Raw genomic sequence first — 20,773 nt, forward strand, 5'->3', positions numbered from 1 at the left:
AAATACACACTCTTTCAATATACATCCATCAACCTGTTTACATGCTGTTTTTGGACACTGTTTTTGCTCTTTGCACATGCTGTCTCACATTTCAGTTAATTGCTGTTTTGCAGTTAAATACTTTACCTCCTGAAACTGCTGCTACTGTATAATACTGTGTTTATTCCAGTATTTCTGTACACGTAGTATTGATTTAACATACAATATTTACACTCGTATGCGCTGTTTTTGTTTATTGTCTTTTGTGTGTTGTCTTTTTTGTAATGTCTTCTATTTTTTGTTTGCACTGTCTTTTGTCCTGCACTGTATTTTTGTCTTGTCCTGCACTGTTTGCACCAGGTTGCACAGATGCACTTTATGTGGCTAGGACTAACTTACTTACTAACTTACTAACTTAGTCTCATTTTACTGTGTACTGCAACAGCTATATATGGTTGAAATGACAATAAAAATTTCTTGAATTCCTGACTCTTGGACACTGTTGGAGCTGCAGGCATCTACAGAAGAGATGGTGGTGTAAGTCCATAAGACCACTTTAAGCCATACGCTCCTCACAGAGTGGGGCTTTATGGAAGGTGGTCAGAGAAAAAAAAAGAAACAAATCCAAACAGCGTGTGGAAGACATTATCTCTGGTTCTCTAGTTTAATGAGACTAAAATTGGACATTTTGGCCATCATGGGAAATATTATGTGTGGTAAAATCCCAACACTTTCCATCATCTTGAGAGTATCATACCCATAATAAAGCACTGAAAAAATGCTCAGGACTGAAAGCTGGATGGAATACAAGCCCATTTCTGATTCCAAAAATCTGTGTCAGTCTTCCAGAGATTTAATACTGGGTTAGCGGTTCATCCTCTAGCAGGACAATGAGCATAAACATACTACTAAAGCTACATTTGAGTGATTTTAGGTGTTTAGATTTTTGTTTCATGACATGAAGATTGTTGTCCACCAACACAACCCATCTAACTTCATGGAGCTGGAAGAGTTTTCCCTTAAAGAAAGGGCAAATCTCACAGTTTTTAATGCTGTAAAAAACATAATGCTGTTTTTTTAATGCTGTTAAATATTTTGCAGCTTCAAAATGGTAGGCATGTTGTGTAAATTATATTTTAAACAGCCCCCAAAATCACTTTGAATGCCACGTTGTACTGCAACAAAACAGGAAAAACACAAAGGGGGATGAATATGTTTGTGAGGCAACACAACAGTATGCTGTGTAGATAGGGACATGAAGGGACCTCTGTGCCATGCAGTAGAATGTAGAACCAAGTATATGATGAATTTATGTGCAATTTTTTGTAAGCAATAATGAAGAAGCAAATGTATTGTGTGTAAAAGTGTCATTGGGTGATGACACACTCCCCAAGAAAATAAAACATGGTGAACAAAATTCACACAAACTCTCACTAACCCATGTGTTTTCAGAACCAAAACCAGTCACTCTGGAACCCCACAATTAGTCCCTTATAGAACATGGCCTTGAGCTCATCCAGAACACCCGTCTGTTACACCAAATTCAAGACACAATCAACAAAGATGGGTACAGATAATCTAATGCAGGGAAAACCATTCATCAGCTTCTAGAATAAAAAAATAAGGCTTCAATTTGCAGGAACATGAACAAAATAACAGCAGTTTCATGTAATATACAGTTAAATTCTTGCATTTGTAACTGTGGCCTAAGTGTCCAAATATATATGGGGGCAACTGCATAGTTGTAGTTTTGTCTAAATATACTTTCATCCTTAATCCATGTCTGAATGGATTCAGCCACAATAACATTAAATGTGTTAAATTAATTACATGTCCAAACATTATAACATGCTACGTCAGCTCAAATTTTCCATGTCCTTATCTTTGCATCTTCACAGAACATTGTGCAATTATCATTTATTCGTTTTAGGCAAAAAAAAATTTCTTTGGAAAGAGGAAGTTCCTGACAGTATCACTATATAAGCATCATCACTTACCTTCATTTGTTACATCAAGCGAGTAAAACCTCCTGATTAGATGTAAGTGGAGTTACGGTGAGGTATAACATACACAATTCTCATTACATTAACACAAATCATGCTTTTTTTTCTTCCAGTGTGTGAAAACATAGAACTATGGCTTCTCAGACCAAAGTGGTGATGCTTCTTATTCTCACCACAGCAGGAGCAGCTTTGGGTAAGAATCTTAACTCTATTAAGGATATTAGGATATAACTAAAAATAAAATGGTTAGTGAATGTGATTTAAAATTTTACATAAAATGTATTACAGCTGTAATTTTGGTTGTTTGAAAATATTATTAATATATATATAATGTGGTTTTTATTGTGTGATTGGCAGATCGCTCTCTTAATAATTTATTTTCTTTTTTCTTTTTGAACATCATTAAAATTTGTCATCTGTATCTATAAATAACATCGAAAAAATAATTGACCATAAATGATGACCTTTCCACAATTTCCTTTTAAGCTGTGGCAAACCCAATATCAGGTAAAATTAAAATATTAAAATCTTGAAAAGCAGCTAAATTGTAATTGTAACCACCAGGACTTACATTACTCTTTTCTTTCTTCTGGTTTCTAGAGGCTGATCCTTACATTGTGAAAGGTAATTAAAATACCTGCACAGATCAGTATGATATTAAGAATACCTCATTTGTACCAGCTTTACTTTCTTTTTATGTAATTAATTTATTTAAACTGATTATGTCCTATTACAGAAGTTATAAATATACAAAACCATTGGGGTAACGTTTTTTTTTTTTTTTTTTTTATCACCACAGAGTCTTAAGGCTGCAGGTTAATGTATTAAGGCCATAACTGAACGAATAAGGGCTGCAATGTAATTTATAGCAGCCAAAAATGAATATACTGAGACCAAAAGCTAAAAGATTAAAGCAAGAATCATGTCATTAAGAACTATCTTCTATTTAGAGAACAAGGGGTCTTGTAAGTGATGGTTTGGTCCCCACATAGACCTGATCACAACAACACTGAGTCTGTCTTGGGATATAGGTTAAAACAGAAGGATTTAACAGAAAGATTTTATGCGTAAAAAACTTTGCACAGTACTGTATGTCTTTATGCAACATTTTATGGCCAGCAAAGTATACTTTATGGTGAGAAGTATGCTTTTTGAACATCTTGTTCCAGTTTTATTTGATAGTTTGATGTGATAAAAGCTCAACAAGCTCCACAAAGGACACTTGGGTTCATTTGCTACACTTTTGGGAAAGCATGTGTTTATAGATTTGCTTTGTGCACAGGGACATATACTGGTTCTAGTGAAGGAAAATGCTGTAATGCTGCAGAATAAGACAAGTGTGTGTATGTACATATACGTATGTAAATATGAATGTGTACCTGTGTGTGTGCATATCTATATATATATATATATATATATATATATATATATATATATATATATATATATATATATATACATATATATATATATATATATATATAGATACAGATATATATATATATATATATATATATATATATATATATATATATATATATATATATATATATATATATATATATATGTGTGTGTGTGTGTGTGTGTGTATATATATAATATTGTATATCTTTTTAGATAAGGCAGTAATGCGTAAATCTTCTGACAAATGCCCCATTGGATGGTCCTACTATTTCGGTCGCTGCTACTTGTACAACGGCGGCAGACTGGATTGGGCTTCTGCAGAGGTTTATTTTAATTCTTTCCAACTGTATTTACATTTGCTCTATTTACACAAAGGGGGAAAAAGTGTGAAAGTATTATTTATTAGCATATCACTGGTGGAATGGGTAGTAAACACTGAGTTAAATCTTATATTAGTAAAAGGCTGTGAACAGTAACACAGTAACAGGACAGGACAGAAAATGAAATATTTATTCTAAAATGGATGAATGATTATGTGTTGGTCAATATATACTATAGCTATTTGGTACCTGTATAAAGTTTAAAATGAGATTCATTTATGAGATATATATAGTGCCAGGTCCTTAATTGTGCATAATAACTGCAGGTAAGAACATGCAATGATTTTACAGTTCTGTTTGTTTTTCTAGACATTCTGTCAGAGATTTGATGCACACTTGGTCTCAATACACAGCGAGAATGAATATCAGCAGATAAAGGCTCTTATCCGTAGTCATGACCCCATGGAGAATCCAACATACATCGGCCTCAGTGACTGTGAGAAGGTAAGCAGGGGATCATCTGACTGTATGGTGCATGATATATTGGCTTAAACATGGTAAAAAAAATGTAATCAACTATTACACCTTGTGATTTCCTCTGTTCATCTTTCAGGTTTATCAATTTTTTTGGTCTGATGGCACCAAATTGACTTTCACCAAGTGGAGTCCAGGAGAACCAAATAATAACAACAACGAGTGCTGTGTGCATATGAACTGGTCTTGTGAGTAAAAATTCTTTTTTCTGTGTGTATCTTAATAGCTTGTGGTGTGTTGCTTTTCTTTTAAAACACCATGACATTTACGAGTTTATTTTTTCTGTTATCTGTAGCCTCTAAAAACTGGAATGATATTCCTTGTGACCAGCAGTATGCCTTTGTGTGTGCCAAGGAAAGTGGCTGAAACGCTTCCTACTGCATCTCACCAAATATAATACAACATTTTTCCTCGTCACTGATGAATTTCTAAAATGATTCTGTGGCAGTCTTCCATAACTTCAGCAATAAAAAAATCTAAAAAAAAAAAATATATGTTAATATTTGTTGTATATGATTTATTTTCTTAATGGTTATCATTTTATTGTCATTTTCAAATACAGTACACTCTCAGGAAGATAGATCCATGCAGGAATTGTTTTGTCAAAACATCCCATGATCCCTTAAGGCTTTATTTTAACACCAGAGGTCTGAGAGGTATAATATTTAATAATATTTATAGAGCCAGATATAATACTGTACTGGAGTTTGCCTGAAATCTGGAAATCTGTGGGGTGTTCACTGCTGTGTGTGCACTTTGGATCGGTTAAACGCAGAGAACAAATTCTGAGTATGGGTCATACAAACTTAAGAAAACTACAAACTCATGAACAAAAAAGCATACGATGATGCAAAACACTGAAGACACACTTATTGACTTATTATGGTGGTCTATGTGAAAGCCACATTAAATACACCAATAAGGTTTACGTTTAACAGAAAGTAAGCTTTCCCGCTTACTTCCCCCCTTCCCATACAAGCTACCAAACAGGAAATGAAGTGAGATACTTATACACTTGAACCCCAATGAAGCACCATGACCTGGAAATGCATTCCCAAAAATACAAAATAGAACGGGGGCAAAGAAGACTTTATTATCGCCACATATACATTACAGCACAGTGGAATTCTTTCCTTCACATATAGTTCAATGTTTCAGAATAAAAATTACATTTCTCTTTTTTACATTTTGGTTGCATTTCACTTTTTTTTTTTTTTAATGTAACCTGTTCCTTGTGACATTTTACCATTTATTTTATTCTGTATATAGCATTCATACTATAAGCTTTGTTAGAAGATGATTTTAACCTTGAGGTTTCACTTAAACATCACATCAACTGACAAACACTGAGCATCTGTTATGACTACTGTGAAAAAAAAACAATTGGCTATTTACATATCTAGCAGACATCTACATATCAAGATCACTAATTCTCTTTTTGGGTCCACCATATCATAAGAAAAAAAATATGTATATTTTGTAGCCCCTAAACATCCCAGTCTCTTTACCAGCTAGTTGGGAACACTGTCTGACTATTGTCTGATGCTAGGTAGGTAGGGAAATACAACCAGACTTGGTTGTAAATTGTAAATAATTTTATCGTTATAAACTTTCAAATTACACTAGGTCATCTAGGTTTAAAGAAATTTGTAGGTTTAAAGAAATTTAACCAAGTCACTGGTCTTGCATCACTTTTCCAATACTTCAGGCATATTGTGTCTTACAACTGTCTTGAAATGGGCGGGGCTTTAACCGGTAATAATTAATTTGTAATATTTATAACACTAGCTTACTACCTTTATGTTTTTATGAAATACAGCAAAAACGTGTCAGACACTCAGTGTCTGGTTACTGGTTAGAGACAGCTGAAGGTTTAAAAAAGAAAAAAAATCTCCGACAGGCAGAGACGCAATGCGAGTCGCATTCTACCAAGCAAGCACCACGTCTGAACGAACCCACGTTTACCAGAACTCTACTGGTTAGTAAGTACGTATTATTAACGTTACAACCCGAAGTAAAAAGCTGAAGAAACCCTAAGCGTTAACGGAAAAGACCCGCGAACCCGAGTGACTGATGGAGAGACAGAGAGCTGTTCTGTGTGTGACTGTGTTCTGTGTGTTCAGGGGCTTAGATACATATGTGCCTTTACATCTCCTGTTTCAGTTGCATTTTTCTTCATTAAGAACAAAGAACTTTGTCTATGCACTGATTATACACTATGATTATAGACTTAAACTTAAGCACCCACACACACACGCACACACACACACACACATGCACATGCACACACACACACACGCACACACACACACATGCACACACACACACACGCACACACATGCACACACACACACACACACACACACACACACACACACACACAGCTTTTTGCAGGTCATTTCTTTCTGCAGCCACCAAACTGCGCTCTTAAGATAAGATATACCTTTATTCATCCCACAATGGGGAAATTTCTCAGCAAAGAAAATTTACAAAGTTAAAGCAGCAAAGAGAAAGAAATGAAAATATATAAAAGAATAGACATAATATAATATACAGTATATACACAACACAATGCATAAATTCAGAGAAGAAGAAAAAAACAGAGACAATGAGTAAGTAGTTACAGTACAATAACAGACATATTGCACACAGGTAATATTGCACGTTTTTTTTTTTAATTTCTGTTATTGCATGTGTTGTTTAAAATACTTTGTTATTGTTATTATTACAGTTAAACAGTAATAACAGTGTGTAATTATGGTGACTGGTTCACTGGGAGCAGCTTTGATTGTAAAGTCTAATAGAAGCAGGGAGAGTCTAATAAGTCTAATAGGAGCAAGGAGTGTCTGTATCGGTCCTATCACAGACTTCTAACAGTCTGTCACTGAAGGAGATGCTCAGAGATGAAACCGTTTCATTCAGAGGGTGAGAGTCGTTCTCCAGCAATGATGATAGATTTGCTGCATCCTCCTTTCTCCCATCTCCTGTACAGTGTCCAGAGGAATCCCCACGACTGATCAGCTTGTCCAGTCTCTTCCTTTCTGCAGTAGCGATGCTGCTGCACCAGCATACCACACCATAGAATATGGCTGAGAACACCACAGAGTCAAAAAATGTCTTCAGTAGCGTTCCCTGTTCCCAGTACCACTGAACAGTTTGAGTACCACTGTACTCAAACTTGCAAACTTGCACCTTAGCCTATCTATAGATGTATATGATACATACTGTATACTGTAGGTTTACTCTTCATATTATACTCATTCTAGGCTTACAATTTTTCTATTTTAATTTACATTTTTTATTGTCAATACTTTCAAGATTTTAATATTTTAACTTGAGCTTATTTGTTATCTTCATTCGATTCTTTATTCGGTTTGGATTTTGTTTTCCCTTAATAATAAAAACCTTCATTTAAAAACTGTATGTTGTTTTTACTTGTGCAATCTTTGACTAATATTTACATTTGTTTGATGATCTAAAACATTAAAGTGTCACAAAAGTGTCACAAAAAAATAAAAAATCAGGAAGGGGCAAACACTTTTTCACACCACTGTATATGTAAAAATATTCTCATATATGATAAGTAGAAAGTCATATTTCCTAACAACAATCTCACTTTACACAAATGAAGTGTAATTTGTAATATCCTGTTCAATAAAGCTAAGAATCTTACCAAAGGCTGTTGCTGCTGTGGCGAGAATAAGGAGTAGCACCACTTCAGCCTGATGAGACACAGCTCATAGCTCAGTTTTTATAAATACTAAGTGCTGAGTTTGTTTCAAATCAAAACAAATTTCTATTGCTACTGGACAGCAGCCCCATATTCCATGGAGAAAGGTACCAGTACCTTATTTAACACCGATTGCATAAGAGAAATGAGTAAGTTCTATGCATATACTTTAAGTGACTTTGCTAGAGATCAGTTTTCTAAAACTGAGCAATCATGTCTTCAAAGCTTTTCCAGCAAAAGTGTAACATAAGCTGACTCCAGCGACATTATAGTACATAGTCTGTAATATTAAATTATTCATGTGCAGTAACAAAATCATTGTGTGAGTGGGCACAAGGGACATCGTGATTTCAGCATAATATTATCTAGCTAAATGATCATTATAAACATCCCTTAAATAACAAAAGTCCCTTATTGTGAAATATAAGTAATAAGTGTGCCAACTACACCACAATGCTAAAGCTGCAACTGCAGCTTTATTATTAATAATAATAAATTATTATTAATAATAATAATAATTATTATTATTATTATTTTCTCTTACCTCAAACTGTTGTCCTATTTTGTGTCCCAGCTAATATTTAATTTTTAATTCAATTAAATGTATTTCTATGGCACTTTTAACAACTGACATTGTCTCAAAGTAGCTTTACAAAAGAATAGAAACATATAATAAAAAATTGGCATGTATAGAGAGAGAGAGAGAGAGAGAGAGAGAGAGAGAGAGAGAGAGAGAGAGAGAGATTTAATATTTTGATATTTAATTAGCCATGTTGAAGTTAACAAATTTTCAGCTTTTGTATTGTTATACACTGCTCAGTAGAGTTTGAATTGGTTACACAGTTATTGTACTTCCATTCATCCATTTTCTGTAGCACTTTCCTACACCTGTTCACAGGGAACCCTGAGCCTCTCCCATGGTGGAGGACACTCTGGATGGGATGCTAAACCACACAGCATAGTTATTGTTCTTTCATAATTTCTAATGTTTTAATCAAATTAAAATAGAAAACTAAGGTTCATATTCATACAGTGCTTAGTTTTGCAGCATTGAAAATGTATCACATTAAATTTGAGTTTTGTATATTGTTTTACTCTTTTTCCATCTCCTAGTTATTGAATACAATTATTAGACCTTTTTTTGTCTGAACTGTTTACTAGTGTGCAATTTAGGCCAAAAAATGAACCCCAAACCACAAGAGTTGCAAAAGTTTGTTGGTTAATGTATCATGCTTTGTAATCCATGAGTGGCAAAAAAACACTTATCATAGATAAAAAGCTGAGCATATACCAAACCCAGGCACTTAATATAGGGAGAATTAGAAAAGAACCAAACACACAAAAGAGGACCAGGTGGGTTCAATTAAAAGTCTGTCGACTGAGAACATGAGAGTACCGATGTTTGTTGTCCACACACCGAGCATTATTCATTCATTCATTCGTTCATTTTCTACCGCTTATCCAAACTACCTCGGGTCACGGGGAGCCTGTGCCTACCTCAGGCGTCATCAGGCATCAAGGCAGGATACACCGTGGACGGAGTGCCAACCCATCGCAGGGCACACACACACACTCTCATTCACTCACGCAATCACACACTACGGACAATTTTCCAGAGATGCCAATCAAGCTACCATGCATGTCTTTGGAGGAAACCGGAGTACCCAGAGGAAACCCCCGAGGCTCCACACACACAAGGAATCGAAGCCCCAACCCTGGAAGTGAGAGGCGAACATGCTAACCACTAAGCCACTGTGTACCCCCCAATTATTATATTCATTATAATAAAATGCAAAGACAATGGCACCACTTCAGTCCACGACCAGACTGTGTAACAGTTTCTTTCCACAAGCCATCAGACTCCTTAATAACTGAACTGAACTGTACTGAGCACAACACACACATGCACATCAACTGTATGGACTGCACAGACCTACACCAAATACACACTCTTTCAATATACATCCATCAACCTCTTTACATGCTGTTTTTGGACACTGTTTTTTGCTCTTTGCACATGCTGTCTCACATTTCAGTTAATTGCTGTTTTGCAGTTAAATACTTTACCTCCTGCAACTGCTGCTACTGTATAATACTGTGTTCATTCCAGTATTTCTGTACACGTAGTATTGATTTAACATACAATATTTACACTCGTATGCGCTGTTTTTGTTTATTGTCTTTTGTGTATTGTCTTTTTTTGTAATGTCTTGTATTTTTTGTTTGCACTGTCTTTTGTCCTGCACTGTATTTTTGTCTTGTCCTGCACTGTTTGCACCAGGTTGCACAGATGCACTTTATGTGGCTAGTGTCGGAACTCAGAGAGCCCACCTCCAAGTGGACATATTAACTATTAACTATTTAAACTAAACTTTACTAATATCACTATAATTGATACACATAAAACAGTGAGAAGATTCTCCAGACCTGGATGAGAATAAGCAAAACTTCTTTATTGCAGTCAATCAACCAACACTTCCATTGAGCTCAAGGAAAAATCTTTTGAAAAAGTCAAAAGCAATCAAACAAAAAAACCCAAAAGAGCATCCCCATGCAACCCAAAAAGTTCTAACACAAAAAGCAAGCCCGCAAGCCCTATCCCCAGGAAATCTCCTCATTATATACCCTGGCACCTCTAGGTGCCTTCTATACATTCAGGTAATTCCTCCTTATTTCGTAATTTACATGACCTTTCTAAATTGGCCCCTTACTTTGCAAAATACACAATAAGACTTCACCTTATTTCCCAGAAAAACAAAGTCTGGCCTTTTAATTTCCTGTTGTTTCCGACCTACTTCTGCATTGTTAGTAAAAAACATGCTTTGTTGTTAAAAATGTGCTCCAGAGATCTTCTTGTCACTCCTTATTCTTGAGTTATTTGCCACTCAATCTTCCATAACATAGACGTCTTGTGGATTAATCCTCTTTTACAGCTTACAATGAGTAAGTTTCCTCATTTCATTTCTTGCTATTCTATACTGTATATGATTTCTACTGATTATATAATTGATTGATTATATGTTATCTTTATGAGTTTGAATTATGATAAGTTCTTGATTATATTGGTTATGTTGTATTGCTGTTTTTGCTTAGCCCTTGCTGTTATAATGTTGCTTTGTAAGTGGAGTTCTATTTTGACTCCTTAAGCTTACTAAACCTATGAACTTTGTTATGATCTCAGTCTGTCACTTTCCAGACTGGTCTTGCAAATGCATATTTTAAGCCTTAGTTTCTCTATTTCTACTAAAGGTCAGGCTCCCCTTTTCCCTTAGATCCACAGAGTCAGCAGGTTCGTCCGGCTGGTCGAATGATTCAGCTGTCTCGCCCTACTTCTTACATGAGGCCTGTTTCAGCTGAAAGCACTGAGTCTGGTTACTTTTACTAAGTTTATGATTACAATAACCATCTTTTCTTGTTTACACTTTGAATCAGGTGTGGCTATTTATGTTAGTCATATATTACCTTAAAACTATTACAACATATGGCCTACAACATCGCCAACATTTGTCTTATGACACCAATTGTATTATTTTGCAAGGCTTAATACTTTACTTTGGTTATAGTATTGTAAGACATAATACTTTAATTATTTTTACTAATATTTTTCACAACACTAGGACTAACTTACTAAGTCCTTACCTCTGTCTTTGCTTTATGTAGCACCATGTTCCTGGAGAAACGTTGTCTCATTTTAGTGTGTACTGTAACAGCTGTATATGGTTGAAATGACAATAAAAGTTTCTTGACTTCTTGACTCTTGGACACTGTTGGAGCTGCAGGTATCTACAGAAGAGATGTTGGTGTCAGTCCGTAAGACCACTTTAAGCCATACGCTCCTCACAGAGTGGGGCTTTATGGAAGGTGGTCAGAGAAAAAAAAAGAAACAAATCCAAACAGCATGTGGAAGACATTCTCTCTGGTTTTCTGGACATTTTGGCCATCATGGGAAATATTATGTGTGGTAAAATCCCAACACTTTCCATCACTTTGAGAGTATCATACCCATAATAAAGCATGGTGGTGGCAACATCATTGCGTGGGATGCTTTTCAGTGGCAGGGACTGAAAAAATGCTCAGGACTGAAAGCTGGATGGAACTAAATACAAGCCAATTTCTGATTCCAAAAATCTGTGTCAGTCTTCCAGAGATTTAATACTGGGTTGGTGGTTCATCTTCTAGCAGGACAATGAGCATAAACATACTACTAAAGCTACATTTGACTGATTTGTGTTTAGATTTTTGTGGCATGACATGAAGATTGTTGTCCACCAACACAACCCATCTAACTTCATGGAGCTGGAAGAGTTTTCCCTTAAAGAAAGGGCAAATCTCACAGTTTTTAATGCTGTAAAAAACATAATGCTGTTTTTTAATGCTGTTAAATATTTTGCAGCTTCAAAATGGTAGGCATGCTGTGTAAATTATATTTTAAACAGCCCCCAAATCACTTTGAATGCCACGTTGTACTGCAACAAAACAGGAAAAACACAAAGGGGATAAATATATTTGTGAGGCAATTCAACAGTATGCTGTGTAGATGGGGACATGAAGGGACCTCTGTGCCATGCAGTAGAATGTAGAAACAAGTATATGATGAATTTATGTGCAATTTTTTGTAAGCAATAATGAAGAAACAAATGTAATGTGTGTAAAAAAGTTGTGCGACATTGGGTGATGACACAAACAAGAAGAAAATAAAACATGGTGAACAAAATTCACACAAACTCTCACTAACCCATGTGTTTTCAGAACCAAAACCAGTCACTCTGGAACCCCACAATTAGTCCCATATAGACCATGGCCTTGAGCTCATCCAGAACACCCGTCTGTTACACCAAATTCAAGACACAATCAACAAAGATGGGTACAGAGAATCTAATGCAGGGAAAACCATTCATCAGCTTCCACAATAAAAAATAAGGCTGCAATTTGCAGGAACATGAACAAAATAACAGCAGTTTCATGTAATATACAGTTAAATTCTTGCATTTGTAACTGTGGCCTAAGTGTCCAAATATATTTGGGGGCAACTGCACAGTTGTAGTTTTGTCCAAATATACTTTCATCCTTAATCCATGTCTGAATGTACAGCCACAATAACATTAAATGTGTTAAATTAATTACATGTACATTTATGTACATGTAATTATTGTACATTCATGTACAAACATTATAACATGCTATGTCGTCTAAAATATTTCCATGTCCTTATCTTTGCATCTACACAGAACATTTATAGCATTGTGCAATAATTATTTATTCGTTTTAGGCAAAACGTTTTTTTCTTTGGAAAGAGGAAGTTCCTGACAGTATCACTATATAAGCATCATCACTTACCTTCATTTGTTACATCAAGCGAGTAAAACCTCCTGATTAGATGTAAGTGGATTTACGGTGAGGTATAACATACACAATTCTCATTACATTAACACAAATCATGCTTTTTTTCTTCCAGTGTGTGGAAACAAAGAACTATGGCTTCTCAGACCAAAGTGGTGATGCTTCTTATTCTCGCCACAGCAGGAACAGCTTTGGGTAAGAATCTTAACTCTATTAAGGATATTAGGATATAACTAAAAATAAAATTGTTAGTGAATGTGATATACATTTTATGTAAAATATTAATACAGCTGTAATTTTGGTTGTTTGAAAATATCATATTATTAATAAAAATATAATTAGTTTTTTATTGTGTGATTGGCAGATCGCTCTCTTAATAATTTATTTTCTTTTTTCTTTTTGAACATCATTAAAATTTGTCATCTTCATATCTATAAATAACATCGAAAAAATAATTGACCATAAATGATGACCTTTCCCCAATTTCCTTTTAAGTTGTGGCAAACCCATCATCAGGTAAAATTAAAATATTAAAATCTTGAAAAGCAGCTAAATTGTAATTGTAACCACCAGGACTTACATTACTCTTTTCTTTCTTCTGGTTTCTAGAAGCTGATCCTGACATTGTGAAAGGTAATTAAAATACCTGCACAGATCAGTATGATATTAAGAATACCTCATTTGTACCAGCTTTACTTTCTTTTTATGTAATTAATTTATTTAAACTGATTATGTCCTATTACAGAAGTTATAAATATACAAAACCATTGGGGTAACGTTTTTTTTTTTTTTTTTTTATCACCACAGAGTCTTAAGGCTGCAGGTTAATGTATTAAGGCCATAACTGGACGAATAAGGGCTGCAAGGTAATTTATAGCAGCCAAAAATGAATATACTGAGACCAAAAGCTAAAAGATTAAAGCAAGAATCATGTCATTAAGAACTATCTTCTATTTAGAGAACAAGGGGTCTTATAGGGGTTTATAGATTTGCTTTGTGCACAGGGACATTGTCATACTGGTTCTAGTGAAGGAAAATGCTGTAATGCTGCAGCATAAGACAAGTATATATATATATATATAATATTGTATATCTTTTTAGATCAGGCAGTAATGCGTAAATTTTCTGACAACTGCCCAGTTGCATGGTACTACTATTTCAGTCGCTGCTACTTGTACAACGGCGTCATACTGGATTGGGCTTCTGCAGAGGTTTATTTTAATTCTTTCCAACTGTATTTACATTTGCTCTATTTACACAAAGGGGAAAAAATGTGAAAATATTATTTATTAGCATATCACTGGTAGAATGGGTAGTAAACACTGAGTTAAATCTTATATTAGTAAAAGGCTGTGAACAGTAACACAGTAACAGGACAGGACAGAAAATGAAATATTTATTTTAAAATGGATGAATGATTATGTCTTGGTATAATTGGTATATGAGACTGATGAAAAAAATGAGGCAGGCTGACTCTCCAAATACAAAATCCAAATGGCAAATGGTAACAGCACCTAGCACTCTACGAAGAACTTTAGTTTTTCACAACGCTCTGATCACTGAATTGAGAGACAGATATAAAAATCTCCACTCAGACAGGGACAAACACATCATTTCCAAAATAATGGCAGGAAAAGTCCTTAAGAAGTATCGACTACTGTGGCCCAAAGGGAATTTGGCTTTTCACCCAGAAGAATGAGAAGTAACGAAAAAAGGACAACAGCATTTACTTACACACAGAAGAAACAAAAGAACAGCATTAGCCCAGCCACAGAAGAAAAAATAAAACAATTCTTAGAAAGAGATGAGAATAGCAGAGCATCAACTGGAAAAAAAGGACACTGTGACCAAGAAAAAGACAAAAAGACAGAAACGATTCCTGAATGAGCCTATGGAAAAACTCCATAAGAAGTTTAGCAAGGAGTATCCTGACATCAGAATTTCTAACAGTGAGTTCTGTAAGAGACGTCCGTTTTGGATTGTAAAGCCCACAGTTAAGGATAGAGACACATGCCTCTGCAAGACACATGCCAATCTGCAGAGTATGGCAGACAAGCTGCTTTATCATAAAGTCATTAAAAGCAGCAACATTGAAGATCTGATTGTATCCCTGTGCTGTTCGCCAAAGTATACCAAGCAATGTATGTACAGGGAATGTACCGTTTATGAAGCCAAAGAATTGGAAATCTCAACATTTGACCCTGGGACCCAAACATTTTGGTATGAGTGGAAGGGAAAAGCTGAGGAGAGACTGAAGAAAAAGAAAGATGGTAGTGAAGAAAAAAATCACAGTCCATTTAACAGTTAAAGAGAAGGTTACAGGTACTCTGCATACTTTGCTTGAGGACTTTCGCTTAGGACTAAAAGAAAAACTTGCCAAACATGTCTATAACATCAGACACCAATATGCTGCTCTTCGTGGTTTAAAAGAGAATCTGAGTGAAGATGAGGTTGTCCTCCATATTGACTTTGCAGAGAATTTTCTCTGCAAGTACAGCAGCGAAATCCAAGCTGTACATTTTGGTGATTCGCATAAACAGGCCTCACTTCACATTGGTGTGGCCTACACCAAAAACAGTGTGATTTCTTCAGCTCCTCTTTTTGTCATGACCCCTGTCCTATTTGGGCACATCTATCAAAAGTCCTCACTTTCCTGAAGGATCAATACCCCACTGCTTCAGTGCTACATGTGGTCAGTGATGGGCCGACCACCAAATACCGCTCCAAAAAGAATTTCTACTTCTTCACCAACATTCCATATCAGATGGGCTGGAAGAAACCCACTTGGAACTTTCTGGAGGCTGGCCCCATGGCCCAAGGCCCTGCTGATGGGATAGGAGCAGCAGTGAAAAGAAGAGCTGATGACATCATAGCTAGAGGGAAGGACATACCAAATGCTCTGTGAATTGAGTTTAATGAGTGTTATGAGTTTAAGTATTTTTCTAATAAATATATCTACTGTTTCTCTACATTCACGTTACATTCATTGTCGTTTCCACCACACCCTGTCATTTCCATCACCACACACATTTTTTTTTTAAATATTTAAAAAGTTCTCATCACACATTAAATATTTATCCACAATTTATGATATTGTGCTCTACTTAGTATAAATATTCAAGTTATTTATTTTCAAATAAACTCTTACCCAAACTAATATTAAATTTCAGAGTGTGACAGGTGTACAGTTCAGCATTTGGTCCTTAGGGCAGTTAATTTATCTCATTAACAAATATATAATTAATGTACATTGTGGAAAAACTGGTAAAACTAGTTACAAAAATGATTTTAGACAATTCTTGAATGGCATAAGTTATTATATTTTTTAATAACAGCTGTATATTGAGATGTGGTGGAAATGACATTTGTTCATTGCAGGTCGGAAAAAATGTAAAATATTAACAGTTTCTCTTGTAATCTAAGTTTGTCCTCTAACACAGTGGTCCCCAACCCCCGGGCCGCGGACCGGTACCGGTCCGTGGATCAAATGGTACCGGGCCGCCCAATGAACATTAAATTATTTCCATTTTATTTACTGTGGTGTATTTCTCTTGGGTTTTTTGAGACTTTCTATGGACGAGAGGTTAACCGGGAGCTGAGAGACGTCACCTAAAGCCGCACCAATACCGCGCATGTGCAAAATATCGGGCCGGTTTTAGGTGACGTCTGGAGCTGAGCGGCTGCAAGCGGCAGTGGCGTTGTAGCTTTGGTGGAGAGGAGGTGTGTATCGCTCTTCTCTCTGTTCACCGGTACTTGCTCATGTTTAACAGTACTTGGTGTACGTGTATATTGTGTTTGCTCAAATTTAACCCACAAATTAGCAAAAAGGAGTACGAAACAGACGTCGTTAGAAAGTTAGAAACTCTGCCGGTGTTCTGGATTAAAGTCATGGCGGAATACCCTGAGATTGCCACCACAGCACTTAAATCCCTATTGCCATTTCCGACATCCTATCTGTGTGAAGCGGGTTTTTCTGCAGTGACAGCAACCAAAACGAAACAACGGAATAAACTGGACATAAGCAACACATTTCGGGTGTCATTGTGTCCTATTACCCCCAGCTGGAACCGTTAAAATGTTAAATCACTTTATATTCATTTTTGGTGTAACTGTATTTTATTTTGAAGGCATGTTTAAATACAATTAAATTTAAATTATTAAAACAATCTAAAATATAAACAATCAACACCCCCCAAAAAAAAAAAAAAAAAAAAAAAAAACAAACAAAAAAAAAAGCGGGCCGCGGGAAAATTATCAAACGTTCACCGGTCCGTGGCGATAAAAAGGTTGGGGACCACTGCTCTAACAGACCTAAAAACTAGAGAAATTATTTAAACTTATGAGAATGTGTTACCTAACTTTTGATTAAGTTTTTTTTGTTCAACTTCACAAGGCTAAAAGTGCCCCTAGTTGAAGAAACGCCCATATATATATGTGTCGTGATTTTATTTCTTCTTAGATTTCTAGTGCAATTTTCATGCAACAGAAAGTTAGTGATAAAAAGAGAAAATAACTAGTTCCTTCCTTTAAGGGGTTGTAGGGGTGCTTGGGCAGAAATCCAGGCTCCAAGCCTGGGCCACAGGAAGGTGGACGGCAGTGCAAAGGTGAAGCGTGCCGTAGGCTCAGCCGGCAATCTGAGGTTCAGGATCAGCTGGAGGTATAAAAAGAATATCAAAGGGAGACCATCCATTAGTTCCATCCGGCACGATGCTTGTAATAAATGTTTATTTAAAAAACCTGCCTGACCTGAACCCACAGAGAATGTGTGGGTTATTGACAAAAGGAAGATGAGAAACACCCGACCCAACCAAACAGTACAGACAAGCTGAAGGCTGTTAACAAAGTAACCTGGTCTTCAATAGTGCTTCAACAGTGCCACAGGCTGATCCCCATCCCACACCATGCTGCACTGTTAATTTTAAGAAGTTGGACATTTATGTATTGTACATTATTTCTTTGATTGATCTGAGTAAATATTTGGATATTTTAAGATTAAGGACTTTTTTATTTTCATAAAATGGAAATTTCATGTTACACACATTCAAGTACAATATGTTGTTATTTTAATGAGAAACAAAATGTGAGCCAAAATCATCACAATTAAAAGTACCAAAGACTTAAACTACTTCAGTCTGTGTGTACTGAATTTGTATAATACATGATTGTCACTATTTGAGTTGAATTACTAAAATAAATGAAATTTTCCACAACATTCTAATTTATTGAGATGCACCTGTACATGCGCCTCCTTGAGGAGGGGGACCTTGTGGGCGCTGACGGATTTCAATCCATGGCGGAGTTTTGTGTTACTGTTGTGAAAAATCCTTGAACCTTAGGAGAATACACATTACATTATAATATTATTATAATTATTATTATTACATATATATATTATTATTATTATTATTATTAAGACGTGGTGTAATGATTAATTGAAGATAATATATATATATATGAGATATATATATATATCTATAAGAACCACATTGGAGTCAGAGGGAATGGTTATAGGTTTATTGGTTATTATAAACATTCTCAGTAATCGGAGGGCGAAGTAGGGGAATAGTCTGGGGATCCAGGGCCATAATCAGAGGGAGAAGAAGGAATGTAATCTGGGGTTCCAGGGCCGGAATCAGAGGGAGGAGATGCCAAGGCAGGACTGAGAGGACGGATATAGGCATGAGGCACTGGAGGAGGAGGAGAAGCGGGAGTCCCGAGCTCAGGGTTGCAAAGCTCAACATGAGGACAGCCATCAGTTTGGGTTCTCTGATCCACGAGGTTAGGCAGAGGGGTTTGAGTCGAGGACGTGCTAGTAAGAGGCCCTCTCACAATATGGAACAGCAGATGAGGATGCTCGGGGAGGTCAGGAGAACAGAGCTGTTCCAGACACGTAACGAGCTCATGGGTGATATGAAGTAGCTGGAAGCGGCGATAGCTTTCCATGACATCAGCGGCCATTGGCCTTGGGGAGAGAGACGGACGAGGATGGTGAGGTGAGGACATGATGGGGCAACCAGGATGAGCTGGCTGATGCGAAGGGTCTGAAGGGAGATAAGAGGAGTTAGAGGAGATAGAGGAACGGGAGCTTGAGATAAGTGTAAACAAGCCCAGCCTGACCAAGGACAGGCTGAGATCATAGCATGAGATCATAGTATGAGATCATATCAAAATTCAAGCAGTTAACAGATTAGAGGAGTCAGCAAAGAACTCCATTGTTTTTGTACACAAGTAACATTATAGTAGCAATAGCTTAATAATAATGACAACAGTATAGCAGTAAGAGTTTAGCAGGAGTTTAGCAATAGTGACAATATAAGATGACAAATAGATAAGAGCTTTCTTGTATGAGAAATAATTTAGATAAGAGCTTTCTTTTAACATAATAACTTTTGACATAAATCAGACTCATAGAGTGACTTATAATTATTACAAATCATGTGTAGTAGAAAATAGCAAAGGAGAAACTTACCCATTGTAGTTGAATGAAGGATTAAATCTTCCGGACGTCTGGCACGGAAAAACTGAGAGGCAAATGTAACTTTGACCAGGGAGTGAAGCTCTTTTTGAGCACACTTTTTTAATAACAAAAATTGTTGTTTAGGCATAATTGTTATGGCGAATGAAGAAGACCCAGGGTCACAGGCCTGGGCTCCCGGGCCTGGGTCCCGGGGAACTAAGGGGAGGAAAATCCATAAATGGGCATATGGGCAAAAGGTGAAGGAAAAGCAAGGGGACTGCAAGGAACAGGACGTTACAAAAACATATGAGATGATTCCGGTAAATAAGATGACATAATGAAAAGGTGATATGAAAACCGGTCTGTGAGGGGGGGGACCGATAAGGAGGCGCGTGGAAGCGTATATATAGAGGAGAATTTTTGGGGCCAAATGTGTATGCGTAAAAAATCCTGTAACTCTGCAGGTCCGTCCGGAGGGTTTTTGTTTTTGCATGCCGATGCTCTTCATGAAGATGCTTTTTCTTTTTGGGTTTTTTGGGATTTCTTTTGTTACTTTCAAATTGGCAATTTCTCTTAGAGAATTGTTGGCTGAGTGACCACAATAAAAGAAGTTTGCTCATTCTCATCCAGGTCTGAGGCGTTTTCCCATTGTTTTAATTCGTATTAATGTTAGTGTTATTAGTAAATTAAGTTTTAGTAACAATTATATAGTATAAAAGCATTATAAAGTATATCAGTATAATTCACCCTGATATGTGCCGACTTGGAGACGGGCTCTAAGTTCCGACATATTTAATGGCGACCACGAAGCGACCTCTGTAGGGACGGCGTGAACTGCCTCCGGAACCGGGACCGCTCTCTCTGACGGGCTACAGAGGCCGGCCATAAATAACAAGGTAAGCAGACGCCTGTTAAACTCAAATGTCTGTGTATAGTGAATCTGTGGCCTGAACGGGGGGGTGGCCCCGGGAAGGAGAGCGGACAGCCGCCCTCGAGATAAGAACTC

The 20,773-nt window shown here is 36.4% G+C and overlaps 2 protein-coding genes across 2 annotated transcripts; one reads left to right on the forward strand and one right to left on the reverse strand.

The window, feature by feature from the left end:
* Positions 1–1,978: 1,978 nt before the first annotated feature.
* Positions 1,979–4,740, forward strand: LOC132848989 (type-2 ice-structuring protein-like). Its single transcript, XM_060875144.1, has 8 exons — positions 1,979–2,018; positions 2,096–2,175; positions 2,469–2,489; positions 2,583–2,606; positions 3,600–3,709; positions 4,076–4,210; positions 4,320–4,428; positions 4,536–4,740. Exons 2-8 carry the CDS (start codon positions 2,115–2,117, stop codon positions 4,604–4,606), a joined length of 531 nt encoding a protein of 176 aa, XP_060731127.1. The 5' UTR covers positions 1,979–2,018; positions 2,096–2,114; the 3' UTR covers positions 4,607–4,740.
* A 14,070-nt stretch (positions 4,741–18,810) lies between these two features.
* LOC132848017 (DNA-directed RNA polymerase II subunit RPB1-like) lies at positions 18,811–19,843 on the reverse strand. The gene is made up of 2 exons (XM_060873527.1): positions 19,780–19,843; positions 18,811–19,351 (listed from the first exon to the last, which is right to left on the reverse strand). The coding sequence occupies exons 1-2, from the start codon at positions 19,781–19,783 to the stop codon at positions 18,846–18,848; spliced, it is 510 nt and encodes a 169-aa protein (XP_060729510.1). The 5' UTR covers positions 19,784–19,843; the 3' UTR covers positions 18,811–18,845.
* Between the last annotated feature and the right edge of the window lie 930 nt (positions 19,844–20,773).

The sequence above is a fragment of the Tachysurus vachellii genome, chromosome 7 (genome assembly GCF_030014155.1).
Source record: "Tachysurus vachellii isolate PV-2020 chromosome 7, HZAU_Pvac_v1, whole genome shotgun sequence".
NCBI lineage: Eukaryota > Metazoa > Chordata > Actinopteri > Siluriformes > Bagridae > Tachysurus > Tachysurus vachellii.

Excerpts from the sequence above, each read along its gene's own strand:
- LOC132848989 (XM_060875144.1), top strand. The coding sequence starts at position 2,115 with ATGGCTTCTCAGACCAAAGTGGTGATGCTTCTTATTCTCACCACAGCA. Across the intron at positions 2,490-2,582 it reads TGTGGCAAACCCAATATCAG|AGGCTGATCCTTACATTGTG; the intron begins GTAAAATTAAAA and ends TCTGGTTTCTAG. Across the intron at positions 3,710-4,075 it reads TGGATTGGGCTTCTGCAGAG|ACATTCTGTCAGAGATTTGA; the intron begins GTTTATTTTAAT and ends TTGTTTTTCTAG.